The sequence below is a fragment of the Musca autumnalis genome, unplaced genomic scaffold (genome assembly GCF_047663935.1).
Source record: "Musca autumnalis isolate F117 unplaced genomic scaffold, ASM4766393v1 scaffold_4, whole genome shotgun sequence".
NCBI lineage: Eukaryota > Metazoa > Arthropoda > Insecta > Diptera > Muscidae > Musca > Musca autumnalis.
The window spans coordinates 184,405,544-184,427,959 of NW_027411977.1; the positions used below are offsets into that span (position 1 = coordinate 184,405,544).

General features: G+C 35.4%; 3 protein-coding genes across 3 annotated transcripts; 2 read left to right on the top strand and 1 right to left on the bottom strand.

Annotated features, from left to right (window-relative positions):
- Positions 1–3,295: 3,295 nt before the first annotated feature.
- On the bottom strand, positions 3,296–3,916 carry LOC141403186 (cuticle protein 19-like). The gene is made up of 3 exons (XM_073985363.1): positions 3,718–3,916; positions 3,526–3,648; positions 3,296–3,372 (listed from the first exon to the last, which is right to left on the bottom strand). The coding sequence occupies exons 1-3, from the start codon at positions 3,914–3,916 to the stop codon at positions 3,296–3,298; spliced, it is 399 nt and encodes a 132-aa protein (XP_073841464.1).
- A 9,255-nt stretch (positions 3,917–13,171) lies between these two features.
- Positions 13,172–13,789, top strand: LOC141403187 (uncharacterized). Its single transcript, XM_073985364.1, has 2 exons — positions 13,172–13,370; positions 13,440–13,789. The coding sequence occupies exons 1-2, from the start codon at positions 13,172–13,174 to the stop codon at positions 13,787–13,789; spliced, it is 549 nt and encodes a 182-aa protein (XP_073841465.1).
- Positions 13,790–17,607: 3,818 nt separating this feature from the next.
- LOC141403188 (uncharacterized) lies at positions 17,608–18,229 on the top strand. The gene is made up of 2 exons (XM_073985365.1): positions 17,608–17,806; positions 17,880–18,229. Exons 1-2 carry the CDS (start codon positions 17,608–17,610, stop codon positions 18,227–18,229), a joined length of 549 nt encoding a protein of 182 aa, XP_073841466.1.
- Positions 18,230–22,416: the final 4,187 nt, after the last annotated feature.

Here is a 22,416-nt window from a genome sequence, read left to right on the forward strand (position 1 = left end):
GTGTCCACATAGGTCCCTGTTTTGGTATAACCTCCCTTTTTAACGGTATCTCCCGATTTTCGGTATATTGAAGATTGTAGCTCGATTTTGTGATCGAACTACCTTTAGTTTGACAGTTGCGGTTCCTAGTCATCACAAAACATATGCATCAGAAACTGTCATTATAGGTTCACTTTTTGGTACAGCACCCATATAACAGTACCTCCCGATTTTCGGTATTTTGAGGATTTAAGTTACAATTTTTGACCGAACTACCTGTAATTTGACAGTCGAGGTTCCTAGTGATCGCAAAACATCTCCACCTAAAACTGTCAACATAGGTCCACGTTTTGGTACAGCACCCATATAACAGTAGCTCCCGATCTTCGGTATTTTGTCATTTGAGATTCCCAGTAGTCACAAAACATCTCCTCCAAACATTGTCAACATAGGTCCATGTTTTGGTATAGCTCCCATATAACGGTACCTCCCGATTTTCGGTTATTTGAGGATTTTAGCTATAATTTTTAACTGAACTTCCTGTAATTTGACGTTTGAGGTTCCTAGTGGTCACAAAACATCTCCACAGAAAACTGTCAACAGTGGTCCACGTTTTGGTACAGCCCGCATATAACGGTACCACCGGTTTTTTATCTCCAACAAAAACTGTCAACATCGGTCCATGCTTTGGTATACCCCTAAAATGGTACCTCCCGATTTTCGGTATTTTGAAAATTTAACTACAATTTTTGACCTAACTATCTTTAATTCGACATTTTAGGTTCCCAGTGGTCACAAAACATCTCCACCAACAATTTTCAACATAGGTCCATGTTTTGGTATAGCCCCCATACGACGGTACCTCCCGACTTTCCGTATTTTGAGGATTTTAACAAAAAAATTTTAGCCGAACTATTTGTAATTCGTAACATCTCCACCAAAAACTGTTAACCTAGGTCCAAGTTTTGGTATAGCCCCCATATAACTGTACCTCCCGATTTTCTTTATTTTGAGGATTTTAGATACAATTTTTTGCCGAAGTATCTGCAATTCGGCATTTGAGGTTTCCAGTGGTCACAAAACTTCTCCACCAACAATTATCAGTATAGGCCACACCGATTGAAGACATTTCTATATGCATTTTTATACCCTACTCCACAGTGTGGAAAGGGTATTATAAGTTTGTTTTGGTAAAAATTCATGTAACACGGCGAAATATTCGTCGGAGACCCCCAATGTGGTATACCAATCTTCATATCTCGACGAGATAAAGCGATTTTGAGATGTGTGTCCGTCCGTCTATAAATTGTAAGCACGCTCCAGGCCGCAATTATGGACCGAGCGTCACGAAATTTTGTATGGAGGTCTGGTTCAGGTCGGAATAGATCCCTATTCTTATTGGTGATGATCGAGAAATATTAAGCGGATGAAATGGACCAAAAACATAATATTTATTTAATTTTCTAGCGGCTCTGTAAGTTGCAATAATAGTCCGATCGCCTCGAAATTTTAAATTATATGACAAAGAAGAAGCTTGCAATTTGAGATGGTGGTCGGATGATGTTTAGAGGGTTAAATAGACAACAACTTTTGTGTGAAAATTGTGAAAATTTTTAATATACGGGTAATATATTTATTCCTGGACCACACATAAATAATATTTGGAAGGACAACTCTTGCCCTTTCCATTGATGCCAATTATGTTGATTTATGTGGTCAGATAACAGAGTTACAGCCTAATATATCCAGTTTTTTTGCTTGTAGTGTAATCATAAGCACTCTAGAGGTCGCAATTATAGCTCAATAGTCACGAAATTTTGCACGAGGTAAGGGTTTAGGTCGAAGAAGATGCCTACAATTTTTGATGATGATCTGATATTATTTAGCGGGTGCAATGGACCATTACGTTTGTATGCTAAATAAAAACATTTTATTTTTGGTCCATATTTGAATCCCTTTAGGGTATATACCGGCAAAGTCGCCTATATGTATATGAAAAATTAACTACCGATCTTTCCTCTGATGAAAATTGTGTGCTTGATAACGGTGAAGAGAAGCACATCCTCCTCCCATGCTACAAATTGTCTCTATCATGACAGACAAATTCCCAGTTCTTCCTATCGTATTACCTGTCCAATTGTCCAATTGTAAAGATGTAGCAGAAATTGCTAAACAACGCCAATTTTCAAATTTAAGAATATTTCTTAAAATGTACAGTATATAATTGTTCCACAAACATCCCAGTTGGGACAAGGGAGCCTTCTCTCATATCAATGAGAGCACCCCGATTAATGTCAGCTCAATGATATGTAGACAGCGGAATTTTATGCAACACCTATTTTTGTAAAATATGCATAATTTTGGCTTCTAATTAAATTCCAATCGTAATATATCACATATGCAAAAATATGCGAAATGTATAAATTATCCATATGCAAATATTATTTTTGCATATGGAAAATTTCTGTATTTCACATATTTTCGTATACTACATATATTTCAATAATATCTTCTAAAATGTTTATGTGTACATTTTTCTGTTTAAAATTCACTTCAGACAAGTCAATAAAATAGAGAAATCTGTAACCAGAGCCACAATCTTCAAAATGTCGAAAATGGGGAGCTTTCGTTGTATGGGAGCTATATGAACGCCTAGACCTATACCGACAAATTTCAGATGGAAAATTTTTTACCCCCAATGAGGACTTAATACCAAATTTTAGCCAATTCGGGGGGATATTGAGACCACAACCTTCAAAGTACAGAAAATCGGTAGGTTTAGGCTATGGGTGCTATATGAAGACGTGGACATATAACGACAAATTTCAGGTGGAAAGTTTTTTTACCTCCAACGAAGACTGAATACAAAATGTCAGCCATTTCAGTTTGACATTGAGGCCACAACCTTCAAAATACCGGATATCGGGAGGTACGGTTCTATGGGAGCTATATGATTCAAAAACATTCTGATCATATTAAAGGTAATTTTATTTTGTTTGTTGTTTATGGGAGACACAGCAAAAATAACAGGAGCTCATTTTCAGTTATCTCGGCTGGGAACTTAGTCCATACTATATACGTCTGTTTACAGCGTGCTGACGTCATACGAGATGGGTGTATGAAGTTCTTAAGAGTTTATCGTGACGTGGAAGTATTTTCTGTGGCTCTTCCAAATAAATGCAAGTTTTAATTTTTTTCTTGTAATTTATATTTTTCTTTATTTTAATAAAAATATTATTAAAAATTTCTGAATATCACATTTAACAAATTATATACATTTAAACTCAATATATAATCGAGTATTGTTGAATATGGCTTAATGATGGTGTACATTAACGAAACTAGCGGCATGACCATGATGATCATTGGAGTAATGATGACCACTGTGGTGATCAGCATGTTGGACATGATTAGCGTATTCAACAATGTGATCCTTTTCAGCATGATGAGAAGAGGCAGCATAATCACCGTCGTGATGGTTGTCGGCATGTTCGATATGATGATGAACCTGTTCAACGTGGTAATCATGATGATTATGTTTTTCGTTGTGAGTTTCTGGATGTTTGGCATGGCCGATGGTTTTGACATCAGCATGGAAACCACTGTGATCATCAGCATGATAATTAACAACACGAGTGGTGCCATCAGCTTCCTTCAAGAGATAACCACCTATGGAAATAAATATTTCAAGTTTATATTGATCTTGTTAATTAGTGTAATTTAATAAAAACTATTTACCATGAACTTTATCGCCATCACGATGTTCCCATTGTTCCTTAATATCCTCGGTTTTCAAATCCTTGACGCCATATTTGAATTCGTATTTAGGATGAGAGTAATGTTCATGATGTTCATCATGACCATGGTGCTCGTTGTGTTCATGGGCCATGCTCACAACACAAAGAGCTACAAAAACGGCAATGGTTAGGAATTTCATATTGTTGCTTGTGTAGAGCTGTTGATGCTTATTCAAATGATGCTGAAAAAGTTATACTATTTTCGGAATGCGATTGTATTATTTATACTAAATGCGATTTTGTTAAACTGTTTGTGACTTGGTTATGGGAGTAGTAAAGGTTTGTCATCGTAAAACAACTACTGATAGTAAAAAATGAAGGTTAAGACTACCGGTTGTTACCGTTATTATCACATAGATATTAGATTGCAATTACTAAACAAATTGTTATAAAATTATGTTATTTTAATTTTTTGTAAAAAAGTAATAGAATCGATTTTACCGAGTATGCTTTGCGTTTGTAACGCATTGAAATAATCCTTTGCTACCCTATAAAGAATAGATATTCTTGGATCAGGAAAAAGTCTGAGGCGATGTAGCCATGTCCATCTGTTGTAATCACTCTAGCATCCACAATAAATGAGCTAGAGCGCTATATTTTTGCACCCAAAATGGGCTACATCGGCCCAAGTTTTGGTATAGCCCCATATAACGGTACCTCCCGATTTTCTTTATTTCGAGGATTATAGATTGTTAACCTAAATTGCTGTAATTAGACATTTGAGATTCTTAGTGTTCACAAAACTTCTTAACTTAAAAATGTCAAGATTGGTCCCTGTTTTCGGTCTTTTTTTTAGGATTTTAGCTACATTTATTGACTCGAAAAACTTATCCATCTTTAATTAAGAACAGGAAAGGAAACTAACTATTCCATTGTAGTAGAAAGTTGAACTTTTTACTTGTTTAAATTTATGTAGTAGGGGTTATATCACCAATATTTTTGAAAATTAAACATAGCTGAAGCCAAGGTTTACCCTTTTAGAACACGCGACTTGAGATTGTATATTATACAAATAAATATTTTTGGATAAAATGAAATGTTTCTGGACGTGACAAACAATATTGGCCTATAGATAATTTGCGTGGAAGCTGAGGCTATATATGTTAAAAAATGGGTTGAAGCCAACTTGTCTTTTTTTGTTTTCTGTCAATTTGTGAGTAAACCGCACTTCTCACGATTTCCCTGTCAAGTTAAAGTAGAAGCCAACTAAATATGGTTAATCTCACTAATGTATTTCTTTTCAAAATTTCATCTGCTTCTACCATTAAATGATGTTGACATTTTGAAGCCAGATTTACAGTGTTTTTTGAAATTTTCTTCTAACATCATTCCGCAAACTGGTTTTTCAAAAAATCATATGCAGTATTGTAGAACTCGCGATTCTGAGTTATATATATGTGTCGTGATTGTAGTCTACACAGCTTCATAGAAATCTGCATCCAAATGCGCAAATTTTGTGAGAACATTTTTCTATAAATCATATTTTTCGGGTCTAATATTTGCAATTGTCATTGAAATACCTCGTACTCCATTGCACATTTTGGGTTTTTATGTTTCGGATCCAATAAATCATTACTCGTGAAAATCCATCTACTAAAATTTCAAAGTAGAAAAATCACCTGAAATTGTTTTTGAAAATATCGGGTATTTTATCTCGTTTTCCGCGGGTCGTTTCCATAGCAATGAAATGTAAGAATCTGTATTCTTTTTAATAAAACGACGACTGTATTGTTGAACATTTGAATCAAGAATAAATTTATTTTCCATATTTTTTCAGTATCCATAAATTATATTTCATGGATTCCTTTTCCCAAAATAATTTTATGAAATGTATTTATGTAAGTGCCTTTAGCTCGGCCACGCACCTCTGATGCATCTGTAAATAAATGTATATTCCCAGCAAAATAAATTGGAAGTAGTGCAATGTGGACTAATTCTATCACGGCATGTTTTGATGCAGTTCAAACGGAGTTGTGAAAAAGGCACTCCAGTCCTCACATTTTAACCGCATTTGGATGCAATCCAAAGAATCACATCCACTTGTCACATTTTAACAGCATCCGGATGCAGTTCAGCGGAGTCTTGAAAAAGGCACTCCAATTCCTCACAATTTAACAGCATCCGGATGCAGTCCAAACGGAGTCGTGAAAAAGGCACTCCGTTCGCTACATTTTATTAGCAGTTGTTAGAGATCCCTACATGTACATAAATCAGTTTCTACATCTCTACAGGCAGCGGTATATATTTTCCAAAAATAGATAAGCGCGTTAACATTTCCAAACATTTGTTAATACAAACTAAATAATATTTAATTTGTGAACATTTTTCCGGTAACTCACGAGAAGAAAATTTCCCAATGGAGTGCTGTTGGAGTACATGTCGAAATCTTAACTGGTGATGGGAAGACAATATCAAACCCATTTAGCAGATGAAGCAAAAACAGTTCAACTTGGATTAAATGGAGAGCGGAGGAAACACGCATGTTTGCGATTGACTTCAATGGAGAATTTTCATAATTTGTGTTAATGTAATAAAGTTCTTAATATTTTTTTTACACAAATATTAAATGCATTTTATTTGTTCCGGGATATTTTGTAATGGCTTGCACACATTCCGCAGAATGCCTGTATCAAAACACGTGCTTTGGACTGCCTCCTATTCTACCCCAAAGGGTTAGTTAAAATGCAATGCCAAAGGGTCAGTTAAAATGCAGTGCAATGGAGTGCCTCTTTCAGTAGTCACGCTCTTGTAAAAATCATGAGTGAAAATGCATAATTTGATGCACTTCCAGATCACTTGTACATATCATTTAACTGCCTCTTTGGAGGCAAACTTTTTGCTGGGTTATTATGTGAATTTCATATTAAATAAATAATGTTAATCCTCGGCTTCTGCCTTAAATAATTCATATAACTTAATTTTGTCTGCCGATACAATACCTTCGTATGGCTTTCGAGATCTTTATCCTGGCATATCTCTTACCCAGCGAAAAGTTTGCCTCCAAAGAGGCAGTTAAATCATATGTACAAGTGATTTGGAAGTGCATCAAATTATGCATTTTCACTCATGATTTTTACAAGAGCGTGACTACTGAAAGATGCACTGCATTTTAACTGACCCTTTGGCACTGCATTTTATCTAACCCTTTGGGGGTAGAATAGGATGCAGTCCAAAGCACATGTTTTGATACATTCTGCGGAATGTGTGCAAGCCATTACAAAATATCAACAACAAATAAAATGCATTTATTATTTGTGTAAAACAAGAATATTAAGAACTTTATTACATTAACACAAATTATGAAAATTCTCCATTGAATTCAATCGCAACCATGCGTGTTTCCTCCGCTCTCCATTTAAGGCAAGCTGAACTGTTCTTGCTTCATCTGCTAAGTGGGTGTGATATTGTCTTTCCATCTCCAGATAAGATTTCGACATGTACTCCAACAGCACTCCATTGGGAAATTTTCTTACTGAAAAAATCTTCGCAAATTAAATATTTTTTATTTTATATTAACAAATTTTTGGAAATGTTAACACGCTTATCTCTTTTTGGAAAATGTATTCCGCTGCCTGTAGAGATGTACAAACTGATTTATGTACTTGTAGGGATCTCTAACAATTGCTAATAAAATGTAGCGAACGGAGTGCCTCTTTCACGTCTCCGTTAAACTGCATCCGGATGTTGTTAAAATGTGACAAGTGGATGTGATTCTTTGGATTGCATCCAAATTCAGTTAAAATGTGAGGAGTGGAGTGCCTTTTTCACGACTCCGTTTGAACTGCATCAAAACATGCCGTGAACGAACTAGTCCACATTGCACTACTTCCAATTTATTTTCACGAGGAATTGGAGTGTCTTTTTTACGACTCCGTTAAACTGCATCCGGATGTTGTTAAAATGTGACAAGTGGATGTGATTCTTTGGATTGCATCCAAATGCAGTTAAAATGTGAGGAGTGGAGTGCCTTCTTATAAGTAAAACCCTCTTTCCTCTTCTGATCAAACTTTCGTTTCTGGTATTCTTGCATTTTGTCTATCGAACTTTTCGCTTGATCTCGACTGAGAATAACATTTGTTAGGGTATTTTTTGAAACTTCATTACTCAAGTAAGCGCCATCTTTTACTGTTGGTAAGAAACCAAATGAAAGCTCATTTGGAATTTTCCCAGTTGATTTGTTGATAGTGGAATTAATTCCCCAAATTACTTATACATTCATTCCATTGAGTTTCATCTTCAGTGGATGCACATATTGCAGATAGGATTGTTTTGTTATACCTTACCTAATAGGGGACGTTCCGTTAGACGCTGTTTTAATTCTACAAATGCTTTATGTTGCTCATCTCCCCATATAAATTTCGAGTCCTTTTTTACCAAGCTTTGAATAGGTCTTGCAAAGCGTACTGATTCATAAATTTCCTAAAATAGCTTGTTAATCCCAAGAACTGTCGTACCTCATGTATATTTGTTGGCACGGGAAATTCTAGCACCGCCTTTATTTTTTCTTTTCCTGGTTTCACACCCTCTGGGCTTATTTCGAAACCTAAATATTGAATAAAATTATGGAGGAAAAAACACTTTTTCAATTTAACCGTTACTCTATTATCAATTAATCTTTTTTAATACAATTCCAAGTTTGTCGAATCCACTTTCAACAGTATCAGATGGAATTAATATATCGTCCATATAAACCATTGCCGTAGTAAACCTTAAATTTCCAAGAACTTTATTCATAGTTCTTTGAAATACAGCTGGCGCATTTACTAAACCAAATGGCATTCTCAAGAATTCATAATGACCATCGGGTGTTCTAAATGCAGTCTTATGAGACGAGTCGTTAAAGATGAGGTTCCAGTGACGTATAAGCCATATCGAATGTCTTGGTCGGAGAGGGAAGTTGTTCGAGAGTTGGTAGAAGAATTGAGAAATGCTGGTCTTATTCAGGACTCATCATCCTCGTTCTCCAGCCCCATTCTTTTAGTTAAAAAGAAAGATGGGGGTTGAATATTGTAAAAGCTCCCTTGATACTACGGGAAAATTCGTATCTAATTAGAACTTAGGTTCTAATTAGTTGAGCAAATGTTCGATGGGTAGAACTAAGGTTCTAATGGGAAAACGCTGTAGGATTAGCACTAAGGTCCTGAAAAGTGGATTACTTACGGAATTCTGTCGACTTTCAATGATAAGAGAAGAGATGTTCGGAATTCAAACTTACATATTCTTTGTTATTTATTGAGAGTATTGAGATCCTAAAGTGCGATCCGTGCTGTTGTCGGCTTGAGTGTTAGATCCAGAAGAGCAAGTCATTTGTCATGTTGCCCATCGGCAAACACAAGAGAAAGGCCGAACAAAAGCACGGATAAAACATAGAATACAATTGTTGCCATATTATTATGAAATGGTAAAGGAATTAACTCATAGTTGTATTTATCGATATAAAAGGTCATTAGAAAATTCAGATAATGACAATATAAACAGAAATTCATTTTGTTTTCAAATTACAATTCGAGTTCGAGGATGATAATGATAAACTATTCTAAACAGGGGTACAGAATGTGCATAGATTTCAGAGCTCTGAACAGGAAAACCGAGAAAGAGGTTTTTCCAATGCCGAGAATGGATGATGAAATTAGTAGATTAAAAGACAGCAAATATTTCACTAGTCTAGATTGTGCAAGTGGATACTACCAAATCTCAATGGATAACGACTCGTCTCATAAGACTGCATTTAGAACACCCGATGGTCATTATGAATTCTTGAGAATGCTATTTGGTTTAGTAAATGCGCCAGCTGTATTTCAAAGAACTATGAATAAAGTTCTTGGAAATTTAAGGTTTACTACGGCAATGGTTTATATGGTCGATATATTAATTCCATCTGATACTGTTGAAAGTGGATTCGACAAACTTGGAATTGTATTAAAAAAGATTAATAGAGTAACGGTTAAATTGAAAAAGTGTTTTTTCCTCCATAATTTTATTCAATATTTAGGTTTCGAAATAAGCCCAGAGGGTGTGAAACCAGGAAAAGAAAAAATAAAGGCGGTGCTAGAATTTCCCGTGCCAACAAATATACATGAGGTACGACAGTTCTTGGGATTAACAAGCTATTTTAGGAAATTTATGAATCAGTACGCTTTGCAAGACCTATTCAAAGCTTGGTAAAAAAGGACTCCAAATTTATATTGGGAGATGAGCAACATAAAGCATTTGTAGAATTAAAACAGCGTCTAACGGAACGTCCCCTATTAGGTAAGGTATAACAAAACAATCCTATCTGCAATATGTGTGCATCCACTGAAGATGAAACTCAATAGGATGAATGTATAAGTAATTTGGGGAATTAATTCCACTATCAACAAATCAACTGGGAAAATTCCAAATGAGCTTTTATTTGGTTTCTTACCAACAGGAAAAGATGGCGCTTACTTGAGTAATGAACTTTCAGAAAATACCCTAACAAATGTTATTCTCAGTCGAGATCAAGCGAAAAGTTCGAAAGACAAAATGCAAGAATACCAGAAACGAAAGTTTGATCAGAAGAGGAAAGAGGGTTTTACTTATAAGAAGGCACTCCACTCCTCACATTTTAACTGCATTTGGATGCAATCCAAAGAATCACATCCACTTGTCACATTTTAACAACATCCGGATGCAGTTTAACGGAGTCGTGAAAAAGGCACTCCAATTCCTCGTGAAAATTGGAAGTAGAGCAATGTGGACTAGTTCGTTCACGGCATGTTTTGATGCAGTTCAAACGGAGTCGTGAAAAAGCACTCTACTCCTCACTTTTTAACTGCATTTGGATGCAATCCAAAGAATCACATCCACTTGTCACATTTTAACAACATCCGGATGCAGTTTAACGGAGTCGTGAAAAAGGCACTCCGTTCGCTACATTTTATTAGCAATTGTTAGAGATCCCTACAAGTACATAAATCAGTTTGTACATCTCTACAGGCAGCGGAATACATTTTCCAAAAAGAGATAAGCGTGTTAACGTTTCCAAAAATTTGTTAATATAAAATAAAAAAATATTTAATTTGCGAAGATTTTTTCGGTAAGAAAATTTTCCAATGGAGTGCTGTTGGAGTACATGTCGAAATCTTATCTGGAGATGGAAAGACAATATCACACCCATTTAGCAGATAAAGCAAGAACAGTTCAGCTTGGATTAAATGGAGAGCGGAGGAAACACGCATGGTTGCGATTGAATTCAATGGAGAATTTTCATAATTTGTGTTAATGTAATAAAGTTCTTAATATTCTTGTTTTACACAAATAATAAATGCATTTTATTTGTTGTTGATATTTTGTAATGGCTTGCACACATTCCGCAGAATGTATCAAAACATGTGCTTTGGACTGCATACTATTCTACCCCCAAAGGGTTAGATAAAATGCAATGCCAAAGGGTCAGTTAAAATGCAGTGTCAGAGGGTCAGTTAAAATGCAGTGCCAAAGGGTCAGTTAAAATGCAGTGCATCTTTCAGTAGTCACGTTCTTGTAAAAATCATGAGTGAAAATGCATAAATACATTTCATAAAATTATTTTGGGAAAAGGAATCCATGAAATATAATTTATGGATACTGAAAAAAATATGGAAAATAAATTTATTCTTGATTCAAATGTTCAACAATACAGTCGTCGTATTATTAAAAAGAATATAGATTCTTACATTTCATTGCAATGGAAACGACCCGCGGAAAACGAGATAAAATACGCGATATTTTCAAAAACAATTTCAGGTGATTTTTGTACTTTGAAATTTTAGTAGATGGATTTTCACGAGTAATGATTTATTGGATCCGAAACATAACCCAAAATGTGCAATGGAGTACGAGGTATTTCAATGACAATTGCAAATATTAGACCCGAAAAATATGATTTATAGAAAAATGTTCTCACAAAATTTCCGCATTTGGATGCAGATTTCTATGAAGCTGTGTAGACTACAATCACGACACATATATCAAATAACTCAGAATCGCGAGTTCTACAATACTGCATATGACTTTTTGAAAAACCAGTTTGCGGAATGATGTTAGAAAAAATTTCAAAAAACACTGTAAATCTGGCTTCAAAATGTCAACATCATTTAATGGTAGAAGCAGATCAAATTTTGAAAAGAAATACATTAGTGAGATTAACCATATTTAGTTGGCTTCTACTTTTATCTTGGGAAATCGTGAGAAGTGCGACTTACTCACAAATTGACAGAAAACAAAAAAAGACAAGTTGGCTTCAACCCATTTTTACCCATTTTTTAACATATATAGCCTCAGCTTCCACGCAAATTATCTATAGGCCAATATTGTTTGCCACGTCCAGAAACATTTCATTTTATCCAAAAATATTTAATTTGTATAATATACAATCTCAAGTCGCGTGTTCTAAAAGGGTAAACCTTGGCTTCAGCTATGTTTAATTTTCAAAAAATATTGGTGATATAACCCCTACTACATAAATTTAAACAAGTAAAAAGTTCAACTTTTATATCCTCCACCATAAAAAATTCTGAACTACAATGGAATAGTTAGTTTCCTTTCCTGTTCTTAATTAAAGATGGATAAGTTTTTCGAGTCAAAAAATGTAGCTAAAATCCTAAAAAAATACCGAAAACAGGGACCAATCTTGACATTTTTAAGTTAAGAAGTTTTGTGAACACTAAGAATCTCAAATGTCAAATTACAGCAATTTAGGTTAACAATTTTAGCTATAATCCTCGAAATAAAGAAAATCGGGAGGTACCGTTATATGGGGCTATACCAAAACTTGGGCCAATGTAGCCCATCTTGGGTGCAAAAATATAGCGTTCTAGCTCATTTATTGTGGATGCTAGAGTGATTACAACATATGGACATGGCTACATCGCCTCAGACTATTTCCTGATCAAGAATATCTATTCTTTATAGGGTAGCAAAGGATTATTTCAATGCGTTACAAACGCAAAGCATACTCCATACCATGGTGGGTTGAGGGTTAAGTAAAGGTTTTTTGTTCATATAGTCAGTGTTTGATCTGTCAATAAGTCGATGCCTTTTACTGCCACAGTCTTAGGATGTACATACATACATATGTACGATATGACGGTAAAATCGATTCTATTACTTTTTTTACAAAAAATTAAAATAACATAATTTTATAACAATTTGTTTAGTAATTGCAATCTAATATCTATGTGATAATAACGGTAACAACCGGTAGTCTTAACCTTCATTTTTTACTATCAGTAGTTGTTTTACGATGACAAACCTTTACTACTCCCATAACCAAGTCACAAACAGTTTAACAAAATCGCATTTAGTATAAATAATACAATCGCATTCCGAAAATAGTATAACTTCTTCAGCATCATTTGAATAAGCATCAACAGCTCTACACAAGCAACAATATGAAATTCCTAACCATTGCCGTTTTTGTAGCTCTTTGTGTTGTGAGCATGGCCCATGAACACAACGAGCACCATGGTCATGATGAACATCATGAACATTACTCTCATCCTAAATACGAATTCAAATATGGCGTCAAGGATTTGAAAACCGAGGATATTAAGGAACAATGGGAACATCGTGATGGCGATAAAGTTCATGGTAAATAGTTTTTATTAAATTACACTAATTAACAAGATCAATATAAACTTGAAATATTTATTTCCATAGGTGGTTATCTCTTGAAGGAAGCTGATGGCACCACTCGTGTTGTTAATTATCATGCTGATGATCACAGTGGTTTCCATGCTGATGTCAAAACAATCGGTGATGCCAAACATCCTGAAACCCACAACGAAAAACATGGTCATCATGATTACCACGTGGAACAGGTTCATCATCATGTCGAACATGCTGACAACCATCACGATGATTATGCTGCTTCTTCTCATCATGCTGAAAAGGATCACATTGTTGAATACGCTAATCATGTCCAACATGCTGATCACCACAGTACCCATCATTACTCCAATGATCATCATGGTCATGCCGCTAGTTTCGTTAATGTACACCATCATTAAGCCATATTCAACAATACTCGATTATATATTGAGTTTAAATGTATATAATTTGTTAAATGTGATATTCAGAAATTTTTAATAATATTTTTATTAAAATAAAGAAAAATATAAATTACAATAAAAAACTTAAAACTTGTATTTATTTGGTAGAGCTACAGAAAATACTTCCACATACCGATAAACTCTTAAAAACGTCATACGCTCATCTCGAATAATGTCAGCATGCTTGTAAACAGTCGTATATGTTATGGACTAAGTTCCCAGCCGAGATAACTGAAAATAAGCTCCTGTTATTTTTGCTGTGTCTCCCTTAAACAACAAACAAAATAGAATTTCGAAAAATAGCTATATTGGCTACCGTTAATATGATCAGAATATTATTGAATCGATACCCTGAGTCCTGTTACTTTATTTTCCGAAACATTAACAGTACAAAAAAATAAAAAAAAAACGTTAAGTTCGGTCGTGCCGAACATTTATACTCACCACCATAAAATATTCTGAAATGAAACGGAATAATTATTTTCTATTCTGTTCACAATTTGAGGCGGAGGTATACTGTGACTACCGTTACCTAAATAAGGTAAAACAAGTAAGAAAAGCGTTAAGTTCGGTCGGGCCGAACTTTTTATACCCTCCACCACAAATTTCAGCCATTTCGGTTGATTAATGTGGCCACAACCTTCAAAATACCGAAATTCGGAAGGTACCGTTCTATGGGGGCTATATGATGGCGTGGACCTATACCTACAAATTTCTGGGGGAAAGTTTTATACGCCTAAAGAAGACTAAATACCAAATTTCAGCCATCTCGGTGTGATAATGAGGCTAAAACGTTCAAAATATCGAAAATCGGGAGATATTGTATTATGGGGGTTATATCAACACGTGGACCTATATAAACATTTTCTGGTAGAAATGTTTCATAGCCTCTGGAAACACAAAATACAAAGTTACAACCGATTCTTTGGTCAAATGGGTCTAATACATTCAAAATATATTCAAATGACGCGTACTTTATAAGGGGCCTTATGTGGGGGCTATACCAACACGTGGACCTATATAACCCAACTTTGGTAGGAATGTTTTCTAGCCTCTGAAGACACAAAATACCAAATTACAACCAATTCTGTGGTCAAATGGGTCTAATACATTCAAAATATATTAAAACAAGTAAGAAAAGTCTATAGTCGGACGGAGCCGACCATGGGATACCCTATACCACTATCCCTGGACAATCGCTCTCCATTGTGAAAATTAAATTATCAAATATCAGAGATGTAATGTATAATACTTATGACCAAAACCAAAAAGTTATCTAGCATGACAAAGACATTTTTGTAGCAGGAAAGGGAAATATAGTTCACGTAAAATGTAATGAAACCCAATTATGTAGTATTACTACTTCAGTTGTTTAACCGCTACATTATTGAAATTTTTACCAATTTCACACAAAAGTTTCAGTCCATTTAACCCGCTAAGTATTATCTGATCTTCACGTTGGTTTGTACGCTTCTTCTTCATCATAAACTCTATCTTTGTTTAAAATTTTGCGGGTTATTATTTTGACCTACAGAGCCGCTACAAAATTGGTTAAAATATTGTTTTTGGTACATTTCATCCCCTGAACATTTCACGATCATCACCAAAAACTAATCATTTCTATTCTGGCCCGAACCCAACCTCCTTAAAAAATTCGTTACAATCGGTCCATAATTGCGGCCTAAAGCTTGTTTACAATTTTTAATGGACGAACACACATCGCTAAATCGCTTTATCTCGTCGAGATATGAATTTCGGCATACCAAATAAGAGGTCTTGGACGAAAATTTCGTGGTGTTACATAAACTATTGGAGAGACAATAAGTAGCATGGGATAAAAATGTGGTTCTCTAGACAGAATCCATTATATATTAATCAGTAGGCCCGTTATCTAGCAAACACTTTATTGCAATTTACATCAGAGGAAAGTTTAGTAGTTTTTTTCAATTGTAGGCTACTTTGCGAAATATATATGTCCTCAAGGAATTAAAATATCGACCAAAAATAAAATTTTTATATTTTTCATACAAAACTAATGGTCCATTTCACCTGCTAAAGAATATCAGATCATCATTCGAAATTGCAGGCATCTTTTTCGACCTATACTCTTACCCGGTGCAAAATTTCGTGACTATTGATGTATAATTGCGACTTCTAGCGAGTTTATTATTACACTACAAACAAATAACGGAATATATTAGGCTGTAACTCTGTTATCTGATCATGCACACTTTCAAGTATATCTCACTTGTCCGGAATGTCACTTCCAGGAATTAAGATATAAGCTGTATATTAAAAATTTTCAAAATTTTCACACAAAAGTTTTGGTCCATTTAACCCTCTAAATATTATCCGATCGCCATCTCAAATTGCAAGCTTCTCTTTTGTGATATACTCTTACCTTATTTAAAATTACGCGTTGATCGGACTATTATTGAGACCTACAGAGCCGCTAGAAAATTGGATAAATATTAAGTTTTTGGTCCATTTCACCCGCTAAATATTTCACGATCATCACCAATAAGAATAGGGATCTATTCTGATCTGAACCCGACCTCCATACAAAATTTCGTGACGATCGGTCCATAATTGCGGCTTGGAGCGTGTTTACAATTTATAATGGACAGACGGACGGACGGACAGACACACATTTCAAAATCGCTTTATCTCGTCGAGATATGAAGATTGGTATACCACATTGGGGGTCTCCGACGAATATTTCGCGGTGTTACATGCATTTTTACCAAAACAAACTTATAATAACCCAACTTTGGTAGGAATATTTTTTGGCCTCTGGAGACACAAAGTACCAAATTACAACCAATTCGGTGGTAAAATGGGCTAAATATCTTAAAAATTCCTTAAAACGACGACGCGTCATTTTGTATCGGGGCTATACGAAAGCGTGGACCTACATAACCCGCTTTCATTACCAAAAGTCCTACGTACATATAATAGATTTTCCCAAAATTTCATCAACCTACGTCAATCCGTTCGGACGCTAGAGTGATTTCCACAGACGGACGGACATGGCTATATCGATTTAGAATTGCACGCTGATCAAGATTATATATACTTTGTGGGGTCTACAATGATTATTTCGAGTAGTTACAAACGTAGTGACAAACTTAATATACCCCTATCCTATGGTGGAGGGTATAAAAACGGATGAGCTCGGCTGGGATTTGAACCCACGTCCTCGAAAACATATTAAGATGTTGTCACTATGTGTTGGCGTTCAGAGCCAAGAATTTCCAAAGGCTGCGCTAAAAAAAATTGTCATGGAAGTCTATAAATTGAACGGACATTGTAAGAACGCATTGCATTTGAGAAGTAAAAGTTCGATGACAGAGAAGCCACTCCTACAGTCGATATGTCTGATGAGCTGCCTACGAACATCGAAACTAGTCACATAAATTGGTGGTGTGTGGGTTCGAATCGTCGGCTTTGCTTTTTCACTTGCAATATCATTTTCGGTCATTAAGCTTAACTCCAAAGAGAAAAATTAATAAATATTAAAACGGTTTTAGTGATTACAATCTTATTAGTTATAACGCAAAGTACTTTAAATACCTTTAATGTGAAAATAGCGGTAGTAACTGGTAGTCTTAACCTTCATTTACTATCGGTAGTTATTTTACGATGACAAACGTTAACTACTCACATAAATTGAGTCACACTCCATGCAGTATAAATAATGCAATCACTTGCCAAAAATAGTATCACTTCTTCAGCATCATTTGAATAAGCAGCAACAGCTCCACACAAGCAACAGCATGAAATTCCTAACCATTGCCGTTTTTGTAGCTCTTTGTGTTGTGAGCATGGCCCATGAACACCACGAGCACCATGGTCATGATGAACATCATGAACATTACTCTCATCCTAAATACGAATTCAAATATGGTGTCAAGGATTTGAAAACCGAGGATATTAAAGAACAATGGGAACATCGTGATGGTGATAAAGTTCATGGTAAATAGTTTTTATTAAATTACACTAATCAAACATATCAATATTAACTTCAAATATTTATGTATTTCCATAGGTGGTTATCTCTTGAAGGAAGCTGATGGCACCACTCGTGTTGTTAATTATCATGCTGATGATCACAGTGGTTTCCATGCTGATGTCATAACAATCGGTCATGCCAAACATCCTGAAACCCACAACGAAAAACATGATCATCATGATTACCACGTTGAACAGGTACATCATCATGTTGAACATGCCGACAACCATCACGCTGACTATGCTGCTTCTTCTCATCATGCTGAAAAGGATCATGTTGTTGAATACGCTAATCATGTCCAACATGCTGATCACCACAGTGGTCATCATTACTCCAATGATCATCATGGTCATGCCGCTAGTTTTGTTAATGTACACCATCATTAAGCCGTATTCTATAATACTTGAATGTATATTGAATATAAATGTATATAACTTTGTGATATTCTGCAATATTTAACTAAAAATATTTTTAAAATTAAAAAAATATAAATTGCGACAAAAAACCTAAAGAGCTTTTATCATTTATTTTTCATAAGGTTTAGAATTCTCAATAGGGTTTTGAAGTGTGGTATGGAAATTCAAATTATTTTTAGAACAGATGATATAATTTTTTGCATATCGGATCGTGTTTTAGAGTAATTCACATTTAATGTTTTGTTTCGATTGTGGGTATTTTAATTGTTTTGGTTCCATTCTCTAAAAGATTTGGCCAGAAGTATATAAGGACATACAATACATAGGTGGTGTAGGATGCAAAAGTACCAGTACCGTTTGAATTTTAATTTTTGCTATTTCGTTTAAATTCACTTGGGTAGCCAGAACAATAAACCGCACAAGGCTTTCCAATACGATATATTACGGAATAGGGTGTTTTGATATATCAATTTCAGGACGTAACCTCCCATCATTAAATTCGTTCTCATATGCCATTTAACGTAGGGTTCATTATCAATTATCATGTCGATTCAAAATCGTTCATTAGTGGCAAAAGGCTGTACTGAATAGAAAAATTTTAATAATTTTTCTTCTTCGATAAACAAACGCCTTAAGTTTTTCTTCACGTACAATTCCACAAAATAACCCCAATGGCTGCTGAGTAATTTAAGATAAAAACAAGTAAGAACGCGTTAAGTTCGGCCAGGCCGATCTTGTTATACCCTCCACCACTAGAGTTGGGCAATCTCGTTCTATTGAACGATCCGAATCACTGTAATCATTCAAAGACGAATGAGTAACATCGTGTGAAATTAAGTATACGCAGTTTTGTCAAAGAAATTACCGATGTCCATTGAACGAGATAGTGATCCGGATCGGTCCATTGAACGAGATTGTCCAACTCTATCCACCACTAAATGTATTGAAGTAAAATAGAACAATTAGTTTCCTTTCCCGAAATACCGAAATTCGGGAGGTACCGTTCCATGGGTGCTATATCAAAATGTCGATCTATGCCTACATCTGGCTGAAAGTTGTTAGACTCAAAGAAGACTAAATACCAAATTTCCGATATTTCGGTAAAACCTTTAGAATACCGAAAATGAAGAGGTACGCTTCTATGGAGGATATAGGAACCCGCGGACATATTTTGATATAACCCCATGAAAGACTAAATAACAAATTTCAGTCTTTCAGTGGGATATTGACGTCACAGCCTTCAGAATTACGAAACTCGGGTAACCCGTTCTATTTGGCTATAGCAACGTAGACCTTTACTAACGAATTTCAGGCAGAAAAACTTGTACCTCCAACAAAGACTAAACACCAAATTTCAGGCATTTCGCTGGCAACCTTCAAAATACCGAAAATCGGGAGGTACCATTCTATGGGGGCTATGTGAAGGCGTGGACCTATACCGACAAATTTCTGGGAGAGAGTTTTATACGCCCAACGAAGACTAAGTACTAAATTTCAGCCAGTTCGGTGTGATAATAAGGCTAAAACCTTCAAAACACCGAAAATGTGGTAGTACAGTTCCATTGGGGCTGTATGAAGGTGTGGACCTTTACCGACAAATTCATATGCAACGTTTAATACCTCAAATGAAGACCATATAACAAATTTCAGCCATTTCGGTGGAATATTGAGGCCACAACTATAGCTAAATTTCTGGGGGAAAGTTTTATACTCCCAACGAAGACTAAATACCAAATTTCAGCTATTTTGGTGGATTATTTTGGACACAACATTCAAAATACCCAAAATAGGGAGGTATCGTTCTATGGGGGCTATACTAAGGCGTGGATTTATACCGACAAGTTACTGGGAGAAAGTTTTATACCCCCCCACGAAGACTAAGTAACAAATTTCAGCCATTTCGGTGTGATAATGAGGCTAAAACCTTCAAAATACCGAAATTCGGTTGGTACCGTTCTATGGGGGCTATATCAAAACGTGGACCGATATGGCCCATTTGCAATACCAAACATCCTAGGAGTAATAGAAACTTCCGTACCAAATTACATAGCTCTTTCTTAAAAATTGCGAGCTGTATCTTGATTTCAACAGACGGACGGACAGACAAACATGGTTATATCGACTTAGAATTTTACCCTGATCAAGAATATATATAATTTGTATGGTCTCCGATGAATATTTCGATGTGTTACAAACGGAATGACAATGACAAATTTATATATACACCCTCCATATTACGGTGGAGGCTATAATAAATACGTCACAGGTTGTACTCCAACGGAGAAGAAATAATGTAAAATGCCGAAAACCGGGTGGCACCGTTATATGTGGGCTATAACAAAACATGGACCTAGGCCCATAAATTTTAGAAGGTAAGAACTTTAGGAACCCTAAATGCTAAATGATAGCTAATTCGGTCCGAAAATTTTGCTAAAAACGCCAAATAGTACCTGAAATCGGACAATACGTTTACATGGGAGCTACTCCCTCGTCTTTCCAAAATTTCAGCGTTCAATCTCAATGTTTCTTGATACTACACCAATTTCACATGTAATTCGAAGAATTTCGGTGGTTCAAATTATTCATCATAAATTGAATTATTTCATTTGTAATTTAAATTATTTCATTTGTAATTCGAATTTTTCCATTTGCATAGATCGACTAAGAATTTGGCCTTAATCAAATTTTTCTTGACAATTAGACTGTACTCCGTATACGACAACATTGAACTTAGTTCTTTATCAGTTTCTTGATCCTTTGCTAAGTCGATGAAATTAAATGAATTTGGCATTTCAAGAAATCAGCTGTATCGTGGTCTCTTCCTCTAATATATCGGATATCCGTGGTATGCTGTCTAGTTGGCGTAAGTGTCTCGGTGAAGTTTCTTAAGATTTTTGTAGAAATACAAATGAAAGAGTTTTATGGACGGTGTAATTCGAAAATGGTCAATATTGAAAATGTTTCAGACCGGAATATGCAGATTGTAGCTTGCGATCATACGTGCTATATCTGCGTTGCGTTTCTGAAAACTTTTTGGAATAAAATTCGAGAGGTATCCATTTATTATTGACGTTCTGTTCCTTACTAAATTCATCATTAATTTTACCCGCCATGAGTGCAAGCTTTTCCAGGCTGTCGGTACTTAAGGATCAAACTGTTTTTATCATGGTTGGTAGACGTTGAAACCACAACGATTTAAACATGTCGTTTGGTACTTTCCCTGATGATAACTGGCGCATGTCTGTTTTTTGTCGCCCTTTTCGACATTCTTGAACAACTTCTGTATTCTCCTTTCTTCGGAATCTTCAAATTCAGCTAGCAATGCCGTCTTTAATGCTTCGTACTTAATGTCAGATAGAGGATTCTCAATGATACGGCTTATTGCGTTGATAATATTTGTTTTAATTGATCCTACTAATGCGTGGCGTTTCGTTTCACCCTGAGTTATTCTAGCTTTAAAAATCGGCTTTCAATTTGCTGAAACCAAGGCATAGGATTCGTCTTCCGAAATGGTTGGATTTTTATATCAACACGAGATATTCCCATAGGTGGAAATGAGGAAGCAGAGGAAATTTTTTCTTCATCGGAATTCGCGAATATTAGTCATGGAAGCCATGCGATTGTACGGATAAATAGCCGTCGCTGTATAAACAAATTGCATTTGAGAAATCAAAGTTCGAAGACAGAGAAGCCACTCCCACAGCCGATATGTCTGATGAGCTGACTGACATCGAAACCGGTAACATAATTTGGTGATTGTGTAGGTTCGAATCTTCGGCTCTCCTTTTTCACTTGCAAAATATCTTCGATCTTCCAGCTTAACCCAAACGAGAAGTTTATAAAATAAAAACAAATAAGAACGGCGTTAAGTTCGGTTATGCCGAACTTATTATACCCTCCACCACGAGTTGTATCGAAGTATAATGGAGCAATTAGTTTCTTTTCGTTTATGAACATGACTAAAAACCAACTTTCAATAAGTTCGGTAAAACAATGGGCTAACATTCAAAATACCGAAATCAGGGAGATACCGTTCCATGGGGGCTATATCAAAACGTCGATCTATACCTACAAATTTATGGCAGAAAGTTTTTAGACTCAAAGAAGACTAAATACCAAATTTTTGATATTTCGGTAAAACCTTCAAAATACCGAAA